Source organism: Phyllobates terribilis, unplaced genomic scaffold (assembly GCF_046119375.1).
Source record: "Phyllobates terribilis strain yellow unplaced genomic scaffold, ASM4611937v1 Scaffold_2__4_contigs__length_985480577, whole genome shotgun sequence".
Taxonomy (NCBI): domain Eukaryota; kingdom Metazoa; phylum Chordata; class Amphibia; order Anura; family Dendrobatidae; genus Phyllobates; species Phyllobates terribilis.
In genome coordinates, this window is record NW_027362762.1 from 947,543,369 (window position 1) to 947,569,674 (window position 26,306).

At 41.4% G+C, this 26,306-nt stretch overlaps 1 protein-coding gene across 1 annotated transcript; it reads right to left on the reverse strand.

Moving 5' to 3' along the window:
* Window positions 1-2,871: 2,871 nt before the first annotated feature.
* Window positions 2,872-26,045, reverse strand: LOC141239338 (hemicentin-2-like). Its single transcript, XM_073668532.1, has 6 exons — window positions 25,912-26,045; window positions 19,036-19,093; window positions 17,247-17,570; window positions 14,260-14,586; window positions 6,071-6,325; window positions 2,872-4,103 (listed from the first exon to the last, which is right to left on the reverse strand). The coding sequence occupies exons 1-6, from the start codon at window positions 25,921-25,923 to the stop codon at window positions 4,039-4,041; spliced, it is 1,041 nt and encodes a 346-aa protein (XP_073524633.1). The 5' UTR covers window positions 25,924-26,045; the 3' UTR covers window positions 2,872-4,038.
* Window positions 26,046-26,306: the final 261 nt, after the last annotated feature.

The following is a 26,306-nucleotide window of genomic DNA, read 5'->3' on the forward strand; positions in this document are numbered from 1 at the left end:
GTATGCAGTGAGCTCCCTCTAGTGGTGGCTGTATAATCTGTATGTAGTGAGCTCCCCCTAGTGGTGGTTGTATAAATCTGTATGTAGTGAGCTCCCTCTAGTGGTGTCTGTATAACCTGTATGTAGTGAGCTCCCCCTAGTGGTGGTTGTATAAATCTGTATGTAGTGAGCTCCCTCTGGTGGTGGCTGCATAAATCTGTATGCAGTGAGCTCCCTCTAGTGGTGGCTGTATAAATCTGTATGTAGTGAGCTCCCTCTAGTGGTGGCTGTATAATCTGTATGTAGTGAGCCCCCCCAAGTGGTGGTTGTATAAATCTGTATGTAGTGAGCTCCCTCTAGTGGTGGCTGTATAAATCTGTATGTAGTGAGCTCCCTCTGGTGGTGGCTGTATAAATCTGTATGTAGTGAGCTCCCCCTAGTGGTGGTTGTATAAATCTGTATGTAGTGAGCTCCCCCTAGTGGTGGTTGTATAATCTGTATGTAGTGAGCTCCCCCTAGTGGTGGTTGTATAAATCTGTATGTAGTGAGCTCCCCCTAATGATGGCTGTATAAATCTGTATGTAGTGAACTCCCCCTAGTGGTGGTTGTATAATCTGTATGTAGTGAGCTCCCCCTAGTGGTGGGGGTATAAATCTGTATGTAGTGAGCTCCCCCTAGTGATGGCTGTATAAATCTGTATGTAGTGAACTCCCCCTAGTGGTGGTTGTATAATCTGTATGTAGTGAGCTCCCCCTAGTGGTGGCTGTATAAATCTGTATGTAGTGAGCTCCCCTAGTGGTGGCTGTATAAATCTGTATGTAGTGAGCTCCCCTAGTGGTGGCTGTATAAATCTGTATGTAGTGAGCTCCCCCTAGTGGTGGGTGTATAAATCTGTATGTAGTGAGCTCTCTCTAGTGGTGGGTGTATGAATCTGTATGTAGTGAGCTCCCCCTAGTGATGGCTGTATAAATCTGTATGTAGTGAGCTCCCCTAGTGGTGGCTGTATAAATCTGTATGTAGTGAGCTCCCCCTAGTGGTGGGTGTATAAATCTATATGTAGTGAGCTCTCTCTAGTGGTGGGTGTATAAATCTGTATGTAGTGAGCTCCCCCTAGTGGTGGCTGTATAAATCTTTATGTAGTGAGCTCTCTCTAGTGGTGGGTGTATAAATCTGTATGTAGTGAGCTCCCCCTAGTGATGGCTGTATAAATCTGTATGTAGTGAGCTCCCCCTAGTGATGGCTGTATAAATCTTTATGTAGTGAGCTCTCTCTAGTGGTGGTTGTATAAATCTGTATGTAGTGAGCTCCCCCTAGTGGTGGCTGTATAAATCTGTATGTAGTGAGCTCCCTCTAGTGGTGGTTGTATAAATCTGTATGTAGTGAGCTCTCTTTAGTGGTGGTTGTATAAATCTGTATGTAGTGAGCTCCCTCTAGTGGTGTCTGTATAAATCTGTATGTAGTGAGCTCCCCCTAGTGGTGGCTGTATAAATCTGTATGTAGTGAGTTCCTTCTAGTGGTGGCTGTATAAATCTGTATGTAGTGAGCTCTCTCTAGTGGTGGTTGTATAAATCTGTATGTAGTGAGCTCTTTCTAGTGGTGGCTGTATAAATCTGTATGTAGTGAGCTCCCTCTAGTGGTGTCTGTATAAATCTGTATGTAGTGAGCTCCCCCTAGTGGTGGCTGTATAAATCTGTATGTAGTGAGCTCCCTCTAGTGGTGGCTGTATAAATCTGTATGTAGTGAGCTCCCTCTAGGGGTGTCTGTATAAATCTGTATGTAGTGAGCTCTCTCTAGTGGTGACTGTATAAATCTGTATGTAGTGAGCGCCTTGTAGTGGTGGCAGTATAAATCTGTATGTAGTGAGCTCCCTCTAGTGGTGGCTGTATAAATCTGTATGTAGTGAGCTCCCTCTAGTGGTGGCTGTATACATCTGTATGTAGTGAGCTCCCCCTAGTGGTGGCTGTATAAATCTATATGTAGTGAGCTCCTCCTAGTGGTGTCTGTATAAATCTGTATGTAGTGAGCTCCCTCTAGTGGTGGCTCTATAAATCTGTATGTAGTGAGCTCTCTCTAGTGGTGTCTGTATAAATCTGTATGTAGTGAGCTCCCTCTAGTGGTGTCTGTATAAATCTGCATGTAGTGAGCTCTCTCTAGTGGTGACTGTATAAATCTGTATGTAGTGAGCTCCCTCTAGTGGTGGCTGTATAAATCTGTATGTAGTGAGCGCCCTGTAGTGGTGGCAGTATAAATCTGTATGTAGTGAGCTCCCTCTAGTGGTGGCTGTATAAATCTGTATGTAGTGAGCTCCCTCTAGTGGTGGCTGTATACATCTGTATGTAGTGAGCTCCCCCTAGTGGTGGCTGTATAAATCTATATGTAGTGAGCTCCTCCTAGTGGTGGCTGTATAAATCTGTATGTAGTGAGCTCCCCCTAGTGGTGGCTGTATAAATCTATATGTAGTGAGCTCCTCCTAGTGGTGGCTGTATAAATCTGTATGTAGTGAGCTCCCTCTAGTGGTGGCTCTATAAATATATATGTAGTGAGCTCCCTCTAGTGGTGGCTGTATAAATCTATATGTAGTGAGCTCCTCCTAGTGGTGGCTGTATAAATCTGTATGTAGTGAGCTCCCTCTAGTGGTGGCTCTACAAATCTATATGTAGTGAGCTCCCCCTAGTGGTGGGTGTATAAATCTGTATGTAGTGAGCTCCCTCTAGTGGTGGCTGTATAAATCTGTATGTAGTGAGCTCCCCCTAGTGGTGGCTCTATAATTCTGTATGTAGTGAGCTCCCTCTAGTGGTGGCTGTATCAATCGGTATGTAGTGTGATCTCGTAGTTGTGGTTACTATATATTATAGAACAGATATTACTTTAACCGGCACAGAATTTTCGGCATTATTACAGAAAGAACAGTAACTTTATTAAGACATTGTACACTTTTCACATGGAATAGACAAAAAAGTTGAATAAAATATAAAGGTAGAATAAATACACATAGGACGATCCAGTGTTCTTGACCTTTCATTGCTCGGTAACTATTGTAGCAGCATCGTGTGGGACACTCGATTATGGACTTGAATTGTAGAAACATCAGGGCACAGAGATCAGGGATCATTGGGGCGCATATATTTTTTCAAGATGCCGACACATATCACTGTCAGCGCATTTTGGTCTCTAGTTTTTGAAAAAATCTTGTTCACAATTTGCACTTGCATTGATCCCCGTGTCCATCAATCATTCCTCCAAGTATTCATTCATTCATTCATGCATTTCTTTTGTTTATTCATTGATTTGTTCTTTTTCCCATGCATCGATATATTAATCATTCACATATTCATTCATTACTTCATTCATTTATCCATATATCAATTTCTTTGCTCATCTGTTTATTCATCCATCTCTTCACATACATTCTATTGTTCATTCATTCATCTATCCATGTCTATATTTAATAATCCATCTATTCATTCATTCATTTTCCCATCCATCCTCTCTATCTATCCATTAATTTATTCATTTAAATATTAGTCATTCATTCATCCATCTCTATATTAATTCATTATCCATTATTTATTCATCCATTCATTCCTCCGTGTATTTATTTATTCAATCGTACATGTGTTTTTTTTTATTAATTGATCTGCTATTTTGCCAGTACATACATTTAATAATCATCCATTCATTCAATTCAATTTGTTTGCTCTTTTTTTCATTCATCCATGAACAAATGAACGATTGGTTATATGCATTCATTCAACTATTCAACCATTTATTCATTTACCTACCCATTTATTTATTAATTTGGTCATTCATTCATTTACTTATCTGCTCCTCCATCATCACTATCAATCTATAAGTTCATTTATAGATAAATTTGGCCATTCATTCATTCATTCAATCATTCATTCATTCAATCATTAATTCATCTATCCATCCCCTTATTTGTTTGTCTATACATCCATTTGTTTATTATTCATTCATTCTTCAATCATCCCTTTGTCTGTAGTGAAGTAAATGCTTTTTATTACTATGCACACATCATGGTGCCCTTTTTAAAAGCTCTTAGAGAAAAATCATTTTTGAGACCAGAAGACCAATTATGACGGGATGGAGTCGGCACTGAGAACCTAGAAGACAAGAAAAGAAAGGAAATGAACTGCAGCGGTAACGTAATAAACAACCACTATTCCCTTACTAGGCGGAGGTTTTTGCAGTTTTGTCATCAGAATATTCCAGTTTATTTATAGCGAACCCCGTGTCTGCCACAATTCTTTTTTTAGGATATACAGTACAGACCAAAAGTTTGGACACACCTTCTCATTTAAAGATTTTTCTGTATTTTCATGACTTTGAAAATTGTACATTCACACTGAAGGCATCAAAACTATGAATTATCACATGTGGAATTATATACTTAACAAAAAAGTGTGAAACAACTGAAAATATGTCTTATATTCTAGGTTCTTCAAAGTAGCCACCTTTTGCTTTGATGACTGCTTTGCACACTCTTGGCATTCTCTTGATGAGCTTCAAGAGGTAATCTAATCTGGTTATTTGTATGTGGAGACTTGAATCAGCGCAGCCCTTTACCTCCTCCTTGCTCAGCTACGATAGGTAAATGGATCATAAGGAAGAGCGAATCTGACAAAATTCTAATTGAGCAGATTCGCTGAAATGAGGCAGTGACATTTGATTTGTATCAAATTTATTTGATGTGGATCCAATGTAAATTATTATGCTCTGAGGTCTCTCTATGATCAGCATAGGTAAAACAAAAAAATTATACTCACCCAGCCAGAGGTGTAAGGTTTTCTGGCACCCAGGGCAAGAATTCAGTTTGGCGCCCACCCTCCTCAAAGCGCATATGTGATTTGCACACTTAGTCACATACCGACAAGCTGCTTTCCCAAATTCGCTCAATGTTCAGTGAAACACCGAGAAAAGCAGGAAGAAAAGCTCGCTGTCATGTAAGATTGAAAATAGCATATGAGTGAAGTGGTTGGAACCTGCAAGGAGAGCTGAATCCTAAGGCCACGGCCCCACTATCAGTATTCGGTCAGTATTTTTTCTCAGGAGTGGGAGCCAAAACCAGGAGTGGGTGATAAATGCAGAATTAATGACTTGTTTCTATTATACCTTTTCTCTGATTGTTCCTCAACTGGTTTTGGCTCCCACTCCTGAGAAAAAATACTGACCGAATACTGACCAAATACTGATAGTGGTGCCGTGACCTAACAGTGAGTAATTTCCACTCGAACGTGAGTACAATTGAGAACTCAGCACTAGGAGCCGGCGCGTTGCACATTCTGGGAGCCGACTGTCAGCTTGACAGTCAGCTCAGAGAACTGCTGGCTTACAGTCAGGGCGGCAGCAGAACACTGCTGCCAGGGGAGACACTTCGGACTGCCGCATTAGGTGGCCTGACTGTGCCCCCCCCCGCCGGCTGCGCCCGGGACACATGCCCCGCCTGCCAACCCCCCCCCAAGATATGCCTCTGCACCCAATGAGACTGAGAACAGAACAGGAAGTGTGGATATAGCTTTAGTCCTATTGAACAGTGTGAACAGTGTGAAAGTTGCAAGAAATTGCAAGAAATATATATAGAAATAGTGATATGGAAAATAAAATAAAAAAATTGTTAAAAAATGTACTTACATTTTATAAACACATTAAACTTGATTTAAACAATAAGTAATTTTCCAGTTACACATTCCCTATAGGTGCTGACAATAATGCACCTATTATAGCTCTGAATATGTGGGATGCAGGAGTTGAAATTTTTGTCATGGAAAGAAAGCACACCACCAGCATTTTTGGAATATTAATTAAAAAAAAGGTTTACCTTTCTAGCTATCAATTAATTAAAGCGCAACACCCTAAAAAGTCACAATGTTAGCTAAGCCACGGCCAGAAGCTCAGACTTCTGGCTTTACTATCAACTAGGGGACTTTGGGGACTTTGCTGGAGGTGACACATGGAAATCCATCAGTCGTAGTTACACAGTTGCAGGCATAGCGGCATCCTATTGCTGCCAACAACCTTTCCTTGGCAGATATGAGATGACTTGTATGGGATTTTGTGGTTTTCTCCTTACCTGCAGACACCCCGAATGTGGATTCTTCTCCTGAGTAGGTGACTTTGCACTTTGGCATTTTTATCTGCTGAGTGTCCGGACTTCTTATCAGTACCCAGCTTGTAACCGTCAGGAGTCCATCATTGTTGGTGCCATTGAGGGTTCCCTCATCTACATCCACCCAAGAAATCACAGGACGAGGCCAACTACGGGCCACACATGTTATTTTAAGACACCCAGTGTCATGATCCTTCGACACTGTTACGTTCAAAGGTTCTAGAAGAAAAAACAGAGAATCAACTTTTTAAGTCATGTGACCATAGAGCAGACTTGGGCAAAGTGCGGCCCGCGGACTGAGACAATCGAAAGGCTGAAAACAGTGGCTCACGGGTCGCGAAATGCCCTCCGCTGCCTGTGTAGCACCCTGAGGATTCGGCTGCTACAGGGGTATTACACCTCAAGCCAGAGGTGTGGTATTCCACTCCCGGGTAAGGATGGAGTGTGGAACTGAGCTCAGTAGGCTGCATGCACTACATACATCCCATTTCCGGGGGACAGACCAATGGTACTCCCACTAGAGAAATGTGCAGGTACGACAGTGTCTGTCCCTGGCTGGAGTGGGAGGGGGGTGGAACATCCCAGTAGTGTTGGGGCAGATAGGGGGAGCAGTCTGGGTAATGCTAGGAGCTCATTGGGTGCTGGTCACCTGAGCTCACACATAGAGGGAGTATATAAGGTGGGAACCATCTTAGGACAGGGTCTTTTGTAGAGAGAGGTCAGTCTGTCAGAGTTGAGTCAGAGAAGCAGAGCAGCTCAGCCAGCTCCAAGGCCAAGAGAGAGAGAGAGGAGAAAGAAGGACCCAGAGGGGGAGAAGAGGGAACTCCAAGAACCCAAAATTAGACCAGAGGGTGAAGAGTTGGCACAAGGGTACCGGATCCCAAGCTGGTGGAGGGCCCTAATCCTTAGCCAGAGACCGGAGGTCGTGGGCAGGATCTGCCACGACCACCCACTAAATCCACCCGGAAGGCAAACCAAGAATAGGGTCAGGGAACCCAGAGACAAGGGTTTTACCAACAAGAGGCCCGAGGGAGCCGGACTTAGGTGGATCCCTGGTGGGGAAGGCCAGAGAGAAGGACAAGTCAGAAAGGGAGCTCAGGACCACGCTCCAGAATCACCTGGGGGTTGGCCGAGTCCAGGACCTGGTGGACGCAGCACGGCTCGGGTGGTCACTCAAGGCCGGAGTGACCAACACAAAAGCAGTAAGTAAAACCCTGAACTGCACAGCCCGACTCGGAGTCTTATTACCACTCTCACTGCACCACCACAACCACCACCCTCTACAACTGACCCCCTGAGGCTATACCCCTCCCGTTGGGGGTTATACTACCTGAGCTGCACACACACCACCAGCCTCAGCGGACCCTGCTGCAGCGGCGGCCGTAGTGACCGCAAATCAACGGGTGGCGTAGTCGACACTAAAGAACATCCAGTAACATCTGTAGGACTGCCACACACTGAGCTTGACACCCTGGGCACGGACCGGGTCACCGCCACTCGGAGACTACAACCCCCATCTGATCCGGCTCCGGGTATCCCCCAAACAACACTGGCCCAGGGGGCGCGTCACCTGCATCCCAGTATTATCGCTATCTGCATCCTCAGGATAGTGGTGAACACATTGCTGAAGGACAGAGCCGCCAGCTCCTTCTTCCACCAATCAGCGTGTGCGACTGAGCCAGCAGACTCGATGACGTCATTTCATTGCGTCTGCTTTGCGGTGAGTCAGTGCACCGGAGACCAGAGCAGAGTATCGGAGAGACGGGAACGAGGTGTGCATGGGGTGTTTTTTTTTTTTAAATATGTGTATGGGATGTGTGCCTGTATATAGGGGGCTATGGGAGGGCTCACACTGTATGTAAAGGGCTAATTGGGGCTCATACTGTATATAGGGGCTGTGTGGGCGTTCATACTGTATATAACGAGACTATGTGGGGACTCATACTCTATATAGGGGGCAATGGGAGGGCTCATACTATATATCTATGTAGGGGCTCACACTGTATATAGCGGGCTACAAGAAGGCTCATCCTGCATATAGAGAGTCTATATGGGGGTTAACACAGTATATAGGGGCCATGTGGGGCTCATACAGTATATAGGGGAACTGTGTGAGGCTCATATTGTATATAGGTGGACTGTGTGGGGCTCATACTGTATATTGGGGGACTGTATGAGGCTCATACTTTATATAGGGGGACTGTGTGAGGCTCATATTGTATATAGGTGGACTGTGTGGGGCTCATACTGTATATTGGGGGACTGAATGAGGCTCATACTTTATATAGGGGGACTGTGTGAGGCTCATACTGTATATGGGAGCTGTGTGTGGTTTCATACTGTATATGGAGGTCTCATACTAAATATAGGTGGCGCTATGAGGGGGCTTATACTGTATATAGGAAGATAAGGGGCATTTCTACTGTATATAGGGGGCCATGTGGGGGCTCATGCTGAATATAGGAAGGTGAGGGTCATTCATACTGTATATAGGGGGCAGAATTAATTTTAGCCTATTGGCTCGGCCTTCACAACAGTCACGGTTTCTCATATGACACCTCGGGAAAATTAATTGCCCGCCCCTGCTTTAGACAGATCATTACTGTATGAGAGATTGTTTTTTATGGAACGAGTTGTACTTTTGAATAACATTATTTATTTTACGATATATTGTACTGAAAAACAGGAAAAGTTCCAAGTGCGGTAAAATTGTGAAAATAACACAATTCCATCATTGCTTTTTGGGTTTTATTTTTACGGCATTCAGTGTGTGATAAAAATGCCCCCGCTTCATGATTCTCCAGGTCAGGACAATTATGGTGATATCAAACTATTTTAGTGGTTCAAAAAAATCTGAATTCTGTAAAAAAAATATTTGATTTGTATTACAATTTTTTGAGACCTGTAGCTTCTTTTTTTTTTTTGTCTATTGAGCTTAGTTAGAGCAAGTTTTTTTTGCAGCCTGTGCTGATATTTTAATTGATTTGGGGGTAATTCTGATACTTCAGCATCTGATCTAACAGTCTCAGACACTGCTGAGCTGTAATTGGCAGCATATGGGAAGGAAGTGAAAGTGCACGCCCTTAGAGAAGACTATGAAGAACCACCCAGTTGAACTGCAAAGTGGAGATTTCACATACTGCACTCCAGGAGAAACAAATGTGAATATCTCTGCAATGGAGTGACACAGAGCAAAAAGGAAAAGAGTCCCATAATCAGGGATTTTTTTGCAAGATATTTAAAACTTCAATGCTTTTTTTTTTATTTCACCATCGGAGTGGTATCACTAATATAAGTTCCCTACCCCTAGTAATATATTTACCAGCTGCCATCTTCTCCTGTTCTTGGTGCTGCTTTGGTCGTCTTCTGCAGGTTGTGACCCACCGGATTGCTCCAGTGTTTGCTTGTAGAGCTGGAGGTCTCGCCGGTTGTTCTCATAGACTTACATTGAGAGCTTGTGGCCATTACCTCTGACTTCCGGGCAGTCAGATGTTGTGGTCACAAGATGGCGGAACGGGACAGGAGTGGAATAGCAGAAGAAGTATAATTCTAGGGGCAGGGAACATGCACTAGTGATAACAATCCAGTGGTGAAAAAAAGAGGCGCCGATTGGTTCTTTAACTCAGTTTTTTGGAGTAAGTGAAAGGTCTTCTTTAAATTTACCTACGAACTAAATGTATGTGAGTAAGAAGTAGGACTGGAACTTATGTTTAGGCACAACATCTGTAAATGAGCAAATGTTTTGAAAGTCAAATTTGCCGGAATCAGTGATTTATTTTTATTTATTTTTTTTAGAGAAAACCCATTTATTGATTTGCTGTAAATCAAAATTATTTCAAAGCTTCCAAATGCCCTGAAAAATGTGTATGGTGTTATTCTCTATTCGGCAGTTACTAATCTTCCCAGTTGTGCTGTCACACACATCTGTACTGTTTATTTAGTTTTTAATAGCTTTTTCACCTTATATTTGTGTCTAAGCTGTTAAGGAGCTGAAACTCCTAAACCCTTCGTCCAATTGTAATGTGGATACCCTCAAATGAAAGCTGAAAATCTGAACTTCAACTGCATCTGAATTGTTTTGTTTAAAATTCATTGTGGTAATGTCTAGAACCAAAATTAGAAAAATGTTGTCTCTGTCCAAATATATATGGACCTAACTGTATGTCCAGTTTATATACAAAGTAACTCACAAATCAGTAATTTCTGAACATTTTTAACAAAAATTTGTTCAACTTTGAATCGATTTTCCCATCTCTATCTACAATAGTTTTTTTTTAGTTCAGGTAAAGTTTGCAAAGTTTTTTTACACTTTATAGTAAAATTTGTTGTGAGGTGGACATAGTTGTGAAGAGCAACAAGAGAAGCTGTGTTTTATTTTAATTATTTTTTTCATAAATCAATAGTGCACATGAAAATGAGAAACTTTGTAATATAAATTATCAGAGAAATCTGCTTCTTTCTCCTCCTAGACTGATCTTACATTCTCAGAATTTTAAATTTGTGGGTGAAATCTGTTTTCAGTGAATATAGACTTTCCCATTACTGAGATAGGAGATGACTGTCAGTGCTCATAAAGTTCCATGGAATTTACAGTAGAATATCCTCCCCTCCATAGAACGTCTGTGTGTTCCTCTAGCTCCTCCCCTCCATACAATGTCTGTGTGTTCCTCTAGCTCTTCCCCTCCATAGAATGTCTGTGTGTTCCTCTAGCTCCTCCCCTCTAAAGAATGTCTGTGTGCCTCTAGCTCCTCCTTTCCATAGAATGTCTGTGTGTTCCTCTAGCTCCTCCCCTCTAAAGAATGTCTGTGTGTTCCTCTAGCTCCTCCCCTCCATAGAATGTCTCTGTGTTCCTCCCTTCCATAGAATGTCTGTGTGTTCCTCTAGCTCCTCCCCTCCATAGAATGTCTGTGTGTTCCTCTAGCTCCTCTCCTCCATAGAATGTCTGTGTTCCTCTAGCTCCTCCTCTCCATAGAATGTCTATGTGTTCCTTTAGCTCCTCTCCTCCATAGAATGTCTATGTGTTCCTCTAGCTCCTCCTCTCCATAGAATGTCTATGTGTTCCTTTAGCGCCTCCTGTCCATAGAATGTCTGTGTGTTCCTCTAGCTACTCCCCTCCATAGAATGTCTGTGTTCCTCTAGCTCCTCCTCTCCATAGCATGTCTGGGTGTTCCTCTAGCTCCTCCCCTCCATAGAATGTCTGTGTGTTCCTCTAGCTCCTCCCTCCATAGAATGTCTGTGTGTTCCTCTAGCTCCTCTCCTCCATAGAATGTCTGTGTTCCTTTTGCTCCTCCCCTCCATAGAATGTCTGTGTGTTCATCTAGCTCCCCCCCTCAATAGAATGATTTTCCCCGGACCTTCAGGAGGGGAATACATGGCATTATCTGGTGCCTTGTATTCCTCTGGTACTGAAGGGGTTAAATGGAGGGAAGATGTTTTCCCGCTAATTTTCGTAGGTCACGTCAACAAGGTGATAGAGTTAAGTGATTGGTGAGTGGGTCCGGCCACTCAGGGGTCAGTAGTAGGGCAGACAGTATTTTTTGCCCTGGTAACTGCCCCTGATTGGTCTGGACTTTGGTTACCGGGGAAGTGCAGGGTGATATAAGTGGGCAGCGCCGGAGATGTGTGTTTGTTCTCTGGCGCTGTCATACCTGGGAGCTGCCCCACCCTCCCTCCCCTATTTTATGCGTTTAGTCACTGCCGGGGTTAGTCGTCCAGGGATCTGGATGGACAGGTAATTTTGGTTAACGGGCTTGAGCCTTATGGCTAAGCTGCGGGTTAATAAAGGTTTGAACTTGGTTTTTAATAAAGTTGAAATATTTATTGGTTTATACTTACATTTATAAGTTTTTAATATTTAAAATATTTAAATAAAGGCCGTGGCCAATTGTTTTCCATCTAATCAATGTGTCGAGTATGTTGTTTTTTGCGCTGTTTAGATAAAGGTTGGGGTAATGTATAATGCCATGTCTGTGTTCCTCTAGCTCACCCTCTCCATAGAATGTCATTGTGTTCCTCTAGCTCCTCCCTCTCCATAGAATGTCATTGTGTTCCTCTAGCTCCTCCCTCTCCAAAGAATGTCATTGTATTCCTCTAGCTCCTCCTCTCCATAGAATGTCTGTGTGTTCCTCTAGCTCCTCCCCTCCATACAATGTCTGTGTGTTCCTCTAGCTCCTCCCCTCTATAGAATGTCTGTGTGCTCTTCTAGCTCCTCCCCTCCATAGAATGTCTGTGTTCCTCTAGCTCCTCCCCTCCATAAAAAGTATGTGTGTTCCTCTAGCTCCTCCCCTCCATAGAAGGTCTGTGTGTTCCTCAAGCTCCTCCCCTCCATAGAATGTCTGTGTGTTCCTCTAGCTCCTCCCCTCCATAGAATGTCTGTGTGTTCCTCTAGCTCCTCCCCTCCATAAAAAGTATGTGTATTCCTCTAGCTCCTCCCCTCCATAGAATGTGTGTGTTCCTCTAGCTCCTCCCCTCCATACAATGTCTGTGTGTTCCTCTAGCTCTTCCCCTCTAAAGAATGTCTGTGTGTTCCTCTAGCTCCTCCCCTCCATAGAATGTCCGTGTGTTCCTCTAGCTCCTTCCCTCCATAGAATGTCGGTGTTCCTCTAGCTCCTCCCCTCCATACAATGTCTGTGTGTTCCTCTAGCTCTTCCCCTCTAAAGAATGTCTGTGTTCCTCTAGCTCCTCCTCTCTATAGAATGTCTGTGTGTTCCTCTAGCTCCTTCCCTCCATAGAATGTCGGTGTTCCTCTAGCTCCTCCCCTCTATAGAATGTCTGTGTGTTCCTCTAGCTCCTCCTCTCTATAGAATGTCTGTGTGTTCCTCTAGCTCCTTCCCTCCATAGAATGTCTGTGTTCCTCTAGCTCCTCCCCTCCATAGAATGTCTGTGTTCCTCTAGCTCCTCCCCTCCATAGAATGTCTGTGTGTTCTTCTAGCGCCTCCCCTCTATACAATGTCTGTGTGTTCCTCTAACTCCTCCCCTCTATAGAATGTCTGTGTGTGTTCCTCTAGCTCTTCCCCTATATAGAATGTCTGTGTGTTCCTCTAGCTCCTTCCCTCCATAGAATGTCTGTGTGTTCCTCTAGCGCCTCCCCTCCATACAATGTCTGTGTGTTCCTCTAGCTCCTCCCCTCTATAGAATATCTGTGTGTGTGTTCCTCTAGCTCCTCCCCTATATAGAATGTCTGTGTGTTCCTCTAGCTCCTCCCCTCCATAGAATGTCTGCGTGTTCCTCTAGCTCCTCCCCTCCATAGAATGTCTGTGTGTTCCTCTAGCTCCTCCCTCCATAGAATGTCTGTGTGTTCCTCTAGCTCCTCCCCTCCATAGAATGTCTGCGTGTTCCTCTAGCTCCTCCCCTCCATAGAATGTCTGCGTGTTCCTCTAGCTCCTCCCCTCCATAGAATGTCTGTGTGTTCCTCTAGCTCCTCCCTCCATAGAATGTCTGTGTGTTCCTCTAGCTCCTCCCCTCCATAGAATGTCTGTGTGTTCCTCTAGCTCCTCCCCTCCATAGAATGTCTGCGTGTTCCTCTAGCTCCTCCCTCTCCATAGAATGTCTGTGTGTTCCTCTAGCTCCTCCCTCCATAGAATGTCTGTGTGTTCCTCTAGCTCCTCCCCTCCATAGAATGTCTGTGTGTTCCTCTAGCTCCTCCTCTCCATAGAATGTCTGTGTGTTCCTCTAGCTCCTCCCCTCCATAGAATGTCTGTGTGTTCCTCTAGCTCCTCCCCTCCATAGAATGTCTGCGTGTTCCTCTAGCTCCTCCCTCTCCATAGAATGTCTGTGTGTTCCTCTAGCTCCTCCCTCTCCATAGAATGTCTGTGTGTTCCTCTAGCTCCTCCCTCCATAGAATGTCTGTGTATTCCTCTAGCTCCTCCCCTCTATAGAATTTGAAAAGCACCAACTGTCATCTCTTATCTCAGTAATGGAAAAGTCTGTCTTCACTGAATACGGATTTTACCCATGAATTAAGAGTGAAAGATCAGTCCAGGAGGAGAAAGAAGCAGATTTCTCTGATAAGATATATTACAAAGTTGCTTATTTTCATGTGCACTATTGATTTATGAAATAAAAATTAAAACATTTACTCTATAAATTTAGCATTTGTTTTTAATAAGCCAAAAGAATAATAAAAAAAAAATCCCTTTTGTGATTTCTCATACCGTAGACTTGTAAGGATGTCTCCGCTGCCGATGATCCTCCAGGAAAGATATTGAACAGACATTTGTAATTTCCTTCATTGTTCACATTAACCCTGAACAGGGTGAGCAAAGACGTGTCCATGTCTTCCATCGTCAGACTGAGGAATCCTCGATATTCTGGCTCAATGTTCTCTCCATCATTGTAATTTGCGATGTTTTTGCCATTTTTCTGCCACGATATTTGTATAATTTTTGTTTCTTTATCATCAGGTTTTTTTCTTTTGATGCACCTTAGTGTCACGGGTTGATGGAGTCTCACCATGTGATGTTTTTCGATGAACACCTCGCCTGTGGGGTCAATAAATTTATGATTTTTTTTTTATATAACGTAGATTTTGGAAAAAAAAAAAATAATAATAATAAAAAAAACATAAAATACAAACAAAATATAAAAAATGATGCAAATTAATACTATAGTTTTTTGGGGGGGGGGCACAAAAAATAAGCCCTCACCCAGTCTCAGATCTCGAAAAATGAAAACGCTACAGGTCTCAAAAAATAGCGACAAAAGCAAAGATCTTTTTCCTTAGAAAATTCCACATTTTTTTTCACCACGTAAATAAAAAAAGTGCTATACATGTTTGGTATCTGCAAACTCGTACTGACCTGGAGAATCATCTTGCCTGGTCAGTTTTACCATATAGTGAACATAGTAAATAAAAAAAAAGCAAAAAACAATTATGGAATTCACTTTTTTTTTGCCCGTTTTCTAGTTCAATGTTGTAGAAAGAATGGCGTCATTCAAAAGTACAAATTGTCCCTCAAAAAACAAGCACTCATTTCACTATATTGACAGAAAAATAAACAAGTTATTGCTCTTGAAAGAAGGGGAGGAAAAAAAGAAAACGAGAGTATGGAAAATGGCCTGAGGTGAAGGGGTTAAAATGTCATCAAGTGAACTTATCCTCTGCAGCAGAGGTCATTCTAGGACTTTCTTTCCTCATGACAGCCAGTTTCATAATAGCGATTGTTGGTTGTCATAACTGCACTAAAGGCTACCTTCAAGGTTCTACCAATTCTCTGGACTGATTGACCTTCATGCCTTAAAATTATGGTAGACTGCCATTTCTTTTTACATAGTTGATAGTTCTTGCCATATTCTGGTATAGAACAGTTGCGGAATAGGAATCAGCAGCACTGTATGGAGCTGTGGACCAACTCTGCTTCTGCAAGACACACCTGATGATCACAAACACTTTCTGAAGGTCGGTGATTCTACAAATGAAGTCTGGACAAGGTGACCTGTTCATTGGAAGCCATTCTAGGTGATGATCTGATGAAGATGCTGGAAAGAATACCAAGGTGGTGTAAAGCGGTCATCAGAAGAAAAGGTGGTATTCTAGTTTGTTTCACATGTGTCTCTTTAGTCCTTGTCTCCATATGTGTCTCTCCTTGGTTTTGCTGCCTTCAGTCTGAATCTATAATGTGCACATTCCATTAAGAACAAGGAAAACCATTGTATGAACAGGTGTGCGTTACTTTTACAAATCAAAGCCGCCATCCTCTGCAAACAGCCCCATTTTTGTGCTTGGCCCATGGTTTTTTACTTCAGCTTTGTGTGAAGAAGGTTGAGCGCAACACTAGAAATATCTTAAAGGAAATCTGTCACCAGATTGGTTCCATTTGAGATAAAACCTTTCAGCCCTGATATACAGCATTCTAATATGCTGTATAAATGCCCCCAATCCAGCCTGCAAGACAAGAAAAAGACCTTTTATTATAATCACTTACGGAGCAGTTGGGTCCGATGGCGTCACTTCCGGGAGGTCTGGTGCCTCCCTTCTTCTTGCGATGCCGTCCTCTTTCTCCTTCAGTGTTCCCGGCATCACTCTCCTGTATGCTTCTATCATGCTAGGTAAGGGAAGGACCAAGTGTACAATGAAGGGAAACGTGGGGGAAGCCCAACAACTAGGGAAAGGGAGAGTGGAGATCCCTAGACAGATCTTACAACACCCTGACTCCCCTATCATATCTAAATAGGTTCCACACCTATTGCCAAGCAGGATACCTAATCCCTAACTAACCCTAGAGCTAGGACCTAGGTAGGGAGGAGAAGGGGTGAGCACTAGTCAGCCACACTGCAACTAAAGACAAACAAGACAAATAGACAAGGGGATACACTTAGCATTGAGAAGACACCAGAGAGATCACGACAACAATCACCAAGGAACTCCAAGAAGAAACTAGCCGAATTCTAGTACTCCAGGCCTGAACAGAGGAAAATAGTTCTATCACCGGCGACTCTCTGGAGACACTGCAGCTATTTAAATATCAAGAAAGGGTGTGTCAATTAGCAGCAGAAGGGGGAGATCAATGCTGGGTCCTAGCAAAAGAAGGATACCACTACACTATAGAGATGAAAGGATCAAGGAGGTGTCTGCAAAGCCAAGCGCCTTGAGCTTCTACAGCCGGATCCAGAACGATTGTCTGTCAAACCTGATACACCCGTGACAGCTTCTCTGACCTGTTGAGGGAAGAGCAAAGTACTGCAGTGTGCATGAGCCGGGAAAGGTCAAAGAGCCCCGGGGCATGTGCACTGCAGTACTTTACTCTGCCCTCGATGGCATAGAAGTATGCATGCGTAGGAGCGCGATTCTGTGGACACTATGTGGATGATGTAGGATGTGTCATCCACACAAAGCACAGAAGGAGGACAGAGTCACAAAAAGAAGGGAGGCACCGGACCAAGACAGCAACGCCTAACAGACCCAACCACCCCATAAGTGAGTATTATAGAAGGTCCTTTTCTTGTCTTGCAGGCCTGATTGGGGGCATTTATACAGCATTATAGAATGCTGTATATCAGGGATGAAAGGTACAGGTCTTATCTCATATGGGACAAACCTGCTGACAAGTTCCCTTTAAATGCATTTGTATATTTTTTTTTTCAGAACAAACAAAAATAGTCTAAAAAGAAAAATCATTGACAAAACTCTAGGAAACCTTACCAGGAATAGTAAGACAAGTTTCTTTCGTTAATGACTCTTTGAGGATGCTAGTAAAAGTACATCGGTAGCAACCTTCATCCTGAATGCTGGTTTTATTAATTGTGATCGCCGTCTCGTTTAGGCCTGAAGTGCTCATCCAGACACGATCCTTGTAGCCTTCACTGATTTCAGCTCCGGAGTCTGACGTATACGTGGCTACAGTGGTTTCTCTGCCGTCTACAACCTTTGTCCATGTCACTTGCACGGCAAAAAAGGTCGGAGGTAGAATACACTTTAGTGTTACACTTTTCCCGTACTCCACCGGCCCAACTTCAATTTTCACAACTGCAAAATTAACAAAAACTTCTCTTTTGGAATTTTTCAGATACAAAGGGAACTATGAACAGTAATACAGTTCTACAATGAGCTACAAATGGAAGGTAGAGGATTTTTTTCTCAACCCCAATAATATGAATCTTTCGACAGAACATAACGTACTGGTTCAAACTCATTTTAAAGATATTTTTGAAAGCAATTTGGTAAGGTGGTAAGGTCGATAACACAAGATCACACCATTGACAATAGCACAGCTCTTCCCTCCATCCTCTATCCGGGCAGGGAGGAGTGGGGACAGCTAAAGAAGTAAGCGGCTGGCAAAAATGTAAAAATAAAAACATACGTTTCGGGCCATCTCCTCTGCTCCTTATTTCTTGTACGGTCCAACACGCCTCGGTAGCGTCGCATCTCCAGACCGGTATTACTCTAGGCAGGGGCTTCTGGTCACGAGTAGGGCCCAGAACATGTGCAGTGAACTCCAGGGTCTGCTTCCGGCCATAAGCCTACAGTGAATATTGGGCCATAGGTGCAACGCGACAGTGGGCAAGGAGCCGTGGGGATGGTCGAAAATGTGAGCAGTGAGGTGAGTATGTTATAGCTTTTAATCTCTTTCTGGCTCTCTACTGATCATTTTGCTGAATTTGTGCCAAGCAATTAAAAAAAAAAATCCACATTCTCCAGATTGCAGATTTTTGTAAAATTCTAATAAAATTTAATTTCACTTGAATACATATATCCATCTCTACTTGACATCCATTTAGATGATTTTACAATGCGGCTCTCCCGAGAACCCCCCCTCTATAATATCTATGCTACCTAAAAGGGCACATGGACAGAGGTTGTGTTTCTGAGATACTCCCCTTTAACGAGGGTTTTTTTTTTTTTTTTTATGTCACTTCATTAAAGCAAATCTCTTTCCACAGAAGAGAAAAAATAAAATAGAAAAGAATTTACAGATTAGATTTTTTATATAATAAAAAAATTATACATTATCTCCAAAAATAATCTTACTGTTGAGGGTCCAAAAATGTGGGATGGATAACTACAGAAAATCTGTTGGATATACAAACCACGGGAATATAAGAGGTAAGTGGTTAGTAATAAGAACAATTACCTGTTTACAGATATTTGCGTTATTTTTTGCTGTTGAGGCCTTTTTCCAAAAAAATCACAACAGTAAAAGTGTGTGTTTAATACCATCTTACAAAACTTTAGAAAGCAGAAGTTAAAGGGATGACTGCAGGATCACACTACACACTTGGTTTCTTTGTAGTCTGTAATCATGGAGACACATACTGTAGATCTGCATAGACCCAAAAAAGTAGGAGATGTAAAGACTATAAGTTGCTTTAGTTTTTGCGTTAGATTAATGGGGGGCAAGAAAAAAATGACTTATACAGTAAATAAACCCTACAAGTTGTTGAACTGCCTAGTAAAGTCTCAAAGGATGTAAATAGATAAGTCTTCTACTTACCAGAACCACAGGCAAAGCAAAGTAAAATCAGGAGCCAGACAAAAAAAAAATATGACCCCTAAGAAAAAATAAATAAAGATAAATAATTAAATGGTCCATAAAACAGACTTTTATCTACAATCCATAAAGTAAAGTGAAATGAATCCATAACCTGACAGTGTCAGATTAGACAACCTTGAGCCCACCAGAGAAAATGAGATGTGGAGCCCATCATCTGGATATATAGGACTGGATTTCGCCCCTTTAATTGCTGGACCCCATGTGCACTATTGTTGCTATGACCCTATAAATTTTCGGAGTTTGAACTCCCTTTAGAATCCTATTTTCAAGTAAACCAATCCAACACTGAACTTGATTGATCGTGGATTTTATGTTAGTCCTTTATTTCTGAGCTATTGTCCTTGGGGTCCTTGAATCTTACAGGTAACTTTTACTTAAGTTTTTTACTTTTTGAGAATCCAAATTTCCTGATAATTTAGTAACTTTCATATCTCATTATTTACATTTTACTATACAAGGTAAGTTTCCCTGCAGCACACCCATAGGTGAAATGAAGAATTACACCATTAACAATTTTTAAATCACTGGATAATCTCTTTTACTCAATGTTGAATATTTATTACTGTTGTATTTTTAAAAATTTTAATACATTAACTCACATGAAGCATTTCTGAAGCTCAGGTTTCATATGAAATATTCTATAATGAATCCAACACTAAAACTTGATTACTTGCATATTTTATGTTAGTCCTTTATTTCTGAGCTTTTGTCCTTGGGGTCCTTGAATCTTACAGGTAACTTTTATTTGCTTTGCTGACTTTTCCATAATTCAGGATTCCTGACAATTCAGCATCTTTCATATTTAATTATTAGAATTGTTCTATACTTGGTAGCATAATCTATGGTAGTGGTAGAACCTAGTTTCAAGTGCTCAATTTCCCTGCAGCACACCCACAGGTGAAATGAAGAATTACACCATTAACAATTTTTAAATCTCTGGATAATCTCTTTTACTTAATCCAACACTGAAACTTTTTTATGTTATTCCTTTATTTCTGATCTTGACTCTTTCGTAATTCAGGATTCCTGATAATTCAGTACCTTTGATTTTACTATATATTAACTGAATATTACTATATACAGTGGGGAAAAAAAAGTATTTAGTCAGCCACCAATTGTGCAAGTTCTCCCACTTAAAAAAATGAGAGCGGCCTGTAATTGACATCATAGGTCGACCTCAACTATGAGAGACAAAATGAGAAAACAAATCCTGAAAATCACATTGTCTGATTTGGAAAGAAATTTTTTTCAAATTTTGGTGGAAAATAAGTATTTTGTCAATTACAAACAAGCAATATTTCTTGCTCTCACAGACCTGTAACTTCTTCTTTAAGAGGCTCCTCTGTCCTCCACTCATTACCTGTAGTACTGGCTCCTCTGTCCTCCACTCATTACCTGTAGTACTGGCACCTGTTTGAACTTGTTATCAGTATACAGTCACACTCCAAACTCCACTATGGTGAAGACCAAAGAGCTGTCGAAGGACACCAGAAACAATATTGTAGCCCTGTACCAGGCTGGGAAGACTGAATCTGCAATAGGCAAGCAGCTTGGTGTGAAGAAATCAACTGTGGGAGCAATGATTAAAAAATGGAAGACATACAAGACCACTGATAATCTCCCTCGATCTGGGGCTCCACACGGGATCTCACCCCGTGGGGTCAAAATGATCTCAAGAACGGTGAGCAAAAATCCCAGAACCACACGGGGGGACCTAGTGAATGACCTGCAGAGAGCTGGGACCAACGTTACACAGGCTACCATCAGTAACATACTACGCCGCCAGGGATTCAGATCCTGCAGTGCCAGACGTGTCCCCCTGCTTAAGCCATTACATGTCTGGGCCTGTCTGAAGTTTGTTAGAGAGCATTTGGATGATCCAGAAGAGTATTGGGAGAATGTCATATGGTCATATGAAACCAAAATAGAACTGTTTGGTAGAAACACAACTCGTCGTGTTTGGAGGAGAAAGAATGCTGAGTTGCATCCAAAAAAAACCATACCTACTGTGAAGCATGGGGGTGGCAACATCATGATTTGGGGCTGTTTCTTTGCCAAGGGACCAGGACGACTGATCCGTGTGCATGAAAGAATGAATGGGGCCATGTATTGTGAGATTTTGAGTGCAAACCTCCTTCCATCAGCAAGGGCATTAAAGATGAAACGTGGCTGGGTCTTTCAGCATGACAATGATCCCAAGCACACCGCCAGGGCAACGAAGAAGTGGCTTCGTAAGAAGCATTTCAAGGTCCTGGAGTGGCCTAGCCAGTCTCCAGAACTAAACCCTATAGAAAACCTTTGGAGGGAGTTGAAAGTCCGTGTTGCCCAGCGACAGCCCCAAAATATCACTGCTCTAGAGGAGATCTGCATGGAGGAATGGGCCAACATACCAGCAACAGTGTGTGCCAACCTTGTGAAGACTTACAGAAAACGTTTGACCTCTGTCATTGTTAACAAAGGATATATAACAAAGTATTGAGATAAACTTTTGTAATTGACCAAATACTTATTTTCCACCAAAATTTGAAAAACTTTCTTTCCAAATCAGACAATGTGATTTTCAGGATTTGTTTTCTCATTTTGTCTCTCATAGTTGAGGTCGACCTATGATGTCAATTACAGGCCGACCTCATCTTTTTAAGTGGGAGAACTTGCACAATTGGTGGCTGACTAAATACTTTTTTCCCCCACTGTATGGTACCATAATCTATGATGGAACCTAGTGACAAGTACTCAGTTTCCCTGCAAGTACACCCGTAGGTAAAGGGGAAAATTACACCATTAACTCACGTGAATCATTTCTGAAGCTCAGATTCCATATGAAATATCCTGTAATGAATCCAACACTGAAACTTGATTGATCGCAGATTTTATGTTAGTTCTTCATTTCTGAGCTACTGTCCTTGAATCTTACAGATAACTTCTATTTACTTTTTTATCTCTCCCATAATTCTGGATTCCTGATAATTAAGTACCTTTCATTTTACTATATATGAACCAAATATTACTATACATTGGAGCATAATCTATGGTAGAACCTAGTAGCAAGTGAGAGCTCAGTTTCCCTGAAGCGCACCCATAGGTGAAATGAAAAATTACACCATTAACATTTTTTAAGTCAGTGGTTACTTGATACTCAATGTAGAATAGTTATTCCCATTGTATTTTGACACATTTTAATAAATTATTTCACAATGAAGCATTTCTAAAGCTCAGATTCCATATAAAATATTCTACAGTGGTTTTCGGAAGAAAAAAGTCTGAGCTACAAAAGCGAAATGTGAATCCATTATTTGTAAATTTTACAGAAAGTTCTTATCTGCTGAAATCTGAAATTTCTTGCGATGTGTTTAACCCCTTAAGGACTGGTGATTTTTCAATTTTGCACTTTCGTTTTTTTCCTCCATTTATTCCAAGAGCCCAAACTTTTTTTTTTTATTACTTCTACGTCAACATATAGCCATGTGAGGGCTTGGTTTTTGCAGGACAAGTTATACTTTTGAATGACCCCATCCAATTTATCATATGATGCACTGGAAAGTGGGAAAAAAATTAAATATGTGGCAAAATAGCAAAAAAAAAATATGCAATTTTTTTTTTTTTTTTTTTTTTTTTTAATTTACAGAATTGATTTTATGGTAAAACTGACCCAGTAATATGATTTTCCAGATCAGTACGATTGCACAGATACTAAAGATGTATAATTTTTGTTTTATTTAAGCGGTGAATAAAAAATTAAGGAATTTATAAGAAATTTTTTTGCTTGTGTTGCCATGTTCCGAGAGCTGTAGCGTTATCAATTTTCCGGATATGGAGCTGTGTCGGGGTTTGTTTTTTTGGGCCCTGAGCTGATGTTCTTATTGATATTTTTTGGGGTAGATACAATGTTTTGATCATTTTTTTTTCTGTTGTTGTAGTGGCAGAAAAGCTGCAATTCTGGTGGTTTTAGTTTTACGCTGTTTGTTATATTACCTATTCGACTAATTTATTCTAGATTTTCATAGATCGGACTTTTATGAATGCAGCAATACCAATTTTTTTTTTAATTTCTTGCTTTTTAATGGGGGAAAAGGGGGGGTGACTTGAACTTTTATATATTTTTTGTTTTTTTTTTCATATTTTTTAAAAAAAAATGTTTACTTTTCACTGTACTTGTTAGTCACTTTAGGGAACTTTAACCTGCTGTCATCTGATCTCTTGGGCTGTATGCAGTAATGCCACAGTATTGCTGTACATAGCAGAAATCACGGCCTCCCTTGAACGCCAGCCATAGGTGTACATTAATGACAGACCACAGGGGTCTTCAGCAGACCCCTGGCTGTCATGGCAACACATCTACATCCCGCAATCACGTCACGGGAGTACTGATGAGGGGATAGAATGGCACGACCCCCTGCCAACGAGCATTAAATGCCGCTGTCACAGATTCACAGCATCATTTAGCAGGTTAACAGTAGGGTTGAGCGAGTATGTTCTGTCCGAGTACACTCGGGCCGAGCTCCGAGTATTTATAGCTGCTCGGTGATAAGGTTGAATCGCTCCCGTGTGCATGATTTGCAACTGTTTGACAGCTTTATTACATGTGAGGAATGTGTAAGAAATAGAGATTCCTCACATGTATTAAAGCTGTCAAACAGTTGCAAATCATGCACACGGGGAGCGATTCAACCATATCACCGAGCAGCTGTAAATACTCGGAGCTCGGCCCGAGCATACTCGGCGAAAGGATTAATAGAACATACTCGCTCATCACTAGTTAACAGCCATGAGTGGAGCTTTTCTCTGGCCGCGGCTGTTAGAGGCAGATGATGGCTGAATATCACAGCCATCATCTGCCGTGAAAAATGTGAGCTCGGCGTGTGAGCCGACATCAAAGGCAGGGAGATGACATATGACGGACATAGTCAGTCATAAGTCAGTAAGGGGTTAATCCAGCAAAATGGAGACAGGATGACAGCAATATTGCTGGATTCTAAAAGGGTGGTAAGTTGTGAAGAAAAAAAAAGATAATACCTCTTTCCAGGTCGTCATCTATCTCTCTACATAGCTCTCAGCTCAATCCTTCAGTTCTCTTTTAGGTACCTTCTGGTCCTTTTCATGGCGCCACTGGTCGACATCCATCTTCACAGTGAACTTCAGCACCTAAACCACTGACTTGGCCTCACGCCTTTGCGTTGTACGCCATCATACATCATGACCTTGCTTGAGGCCTAGTTTTTAGGCCTCGTGCTGTCATGATATGTGCTGAAGGCATCAAAGACCACATGAAAGAGGACTGGTGGCAGCTAGAGGAATACTGAAGAACCAAACAGGAGATGAGTGGAGTAACAGGTGAGGACACAGGAGTGGTGAGTATATATTTTTTTACCTCTGTTTGCTATACTCTTGGATCTGAAGAGACTTCAGATGATAATACTGCATATTAAATTCACACTGAATAGATTCAATGCAATGCAATGAGATTCCCTCATCTCTATTTCCCCTGTAACTGGGGCCAATATGCCAACCCCAAGTACAGGGGAAATCAGTCATAAAAATAAAAAATAGCCACTGCCAATCCAAAATGCTATTTAGAGCCCCACATTTCATGAAAGAACAAACCATATCTACATCATATATTCTAATAGAACACAGGATAAAGAATATTTTACTGCCACTTTTGTGGTCTTAAAGGGAACCTACACTAATTATTATTTGTATTACGTGGCACTGCATGAAATGCTCTGCAGATCGGTGGGACCCCACTGATTGCTCAAAACACATGTTAGATGTGCAACGCTTGGGAAGCGTGTTCTTCATGAGAGCACACACAGACACTGACACACATATGTGTGCACGTTTGTGTTGGAGCTTAGTCCTCCTGCTTCCCGAGAAATGCACATCAAACAAATGTTTTGAGCAATTCTCAGGTGATTCAAAACCTAATCCTCCACCGATCTGCAGGGCATTTCATACAGTGCCATATAATAAAAATAATAAATTAGTGTAGAATAAACTTAGAAAAAAAGTGAAAGAAAAAACACATTTCCTATTCTTTCTTTACATCGTCCCCTAATATCGAAATAAAAAATAAAGAGTAAAAATATAAAAATGAACTAAAAGTTAGGCCTCACCATGTATCACAAAAAAAAGAGGCAAAAACGAGTTGAATAACAAAAACGAGGAGAACAAAAATTAGAGCTCTTAAAATCGCATGTATGGAAGAAAAGAAATATCACAAGCTTTGCAGGCTGTTGTTTTTAACCAAAAATTATTTTGATTCTTTTCCATATTGTGAATACTATAAATTTAATTTAAAAAGTAACATTTGTTCAAATAATGTTTTTTTATCAGTTTGCTGGCACCAAAAAGTTAAAAACGTTGTCAAACTTTATGCAAAAAATGTTTGATTTGCGATTTTTGTCACTTTTGAAATGTGGATAGGAGTGTCAGAGTGTTTATTAAGTTAGATTTATAAATTGCAACTTTTTAAAAAGTTACACAAAAAGTTGCAATTCTCACTCCCATGGAGGGTGGTGTCATAAATGGTTAAACATTTTTAGACAAGTCTCATATCTAAATATGTTCAAAACTTGTCAGTGTAATACTTTGATAAATTTTACAAAAGTAACGGGCAGCACACCCCAAGCAAAAGTTGTTTCAAAAATTCCCTTTGTGATAAATTCCATTCCTAGTCTTTATGAAGCAGACTTTTTTCTTACAGACATTTTCCGCAATCGTTCAGCTTCATTATCTCACAAAACTACAAAAAAATAACAAAAGCAGAAAACAAAATTACGACAAAAACAGAAAAGTCTTAGCCAGTTCACATCTTACCGTCTTCTCCATTGTAAGCCTCACATAGTTCTGACAGCGAGTTCCTCTGGAGTTCAGAAGCAAGACCCTGTACTGCCATCTAGAGGCCAGTGCCTTCCAGAGACTTTGGTGGGTTTGAGATCAGGGAAGCTGTACTACATGAAAAAAAATGTTGAGATTAGGGATGAGCAGATCATTTGTAATTCAAATTAGCGGTCTTTGCTGAATTTTCCTGCAAAAATGTTAATCACATGAATGAAAAGCCTCTAATTGCCATTAAAATAAGTGCATTAGCACTCCACTTGGTTGAGATGTATATTGAACCCGTTTTTGAGCTTTGCAGAGATATTAACCAGTGGTAACCAACATCCTATTTAACAACACAGTGAGGTTTCAGACGTTGTAGGCTATTTAAA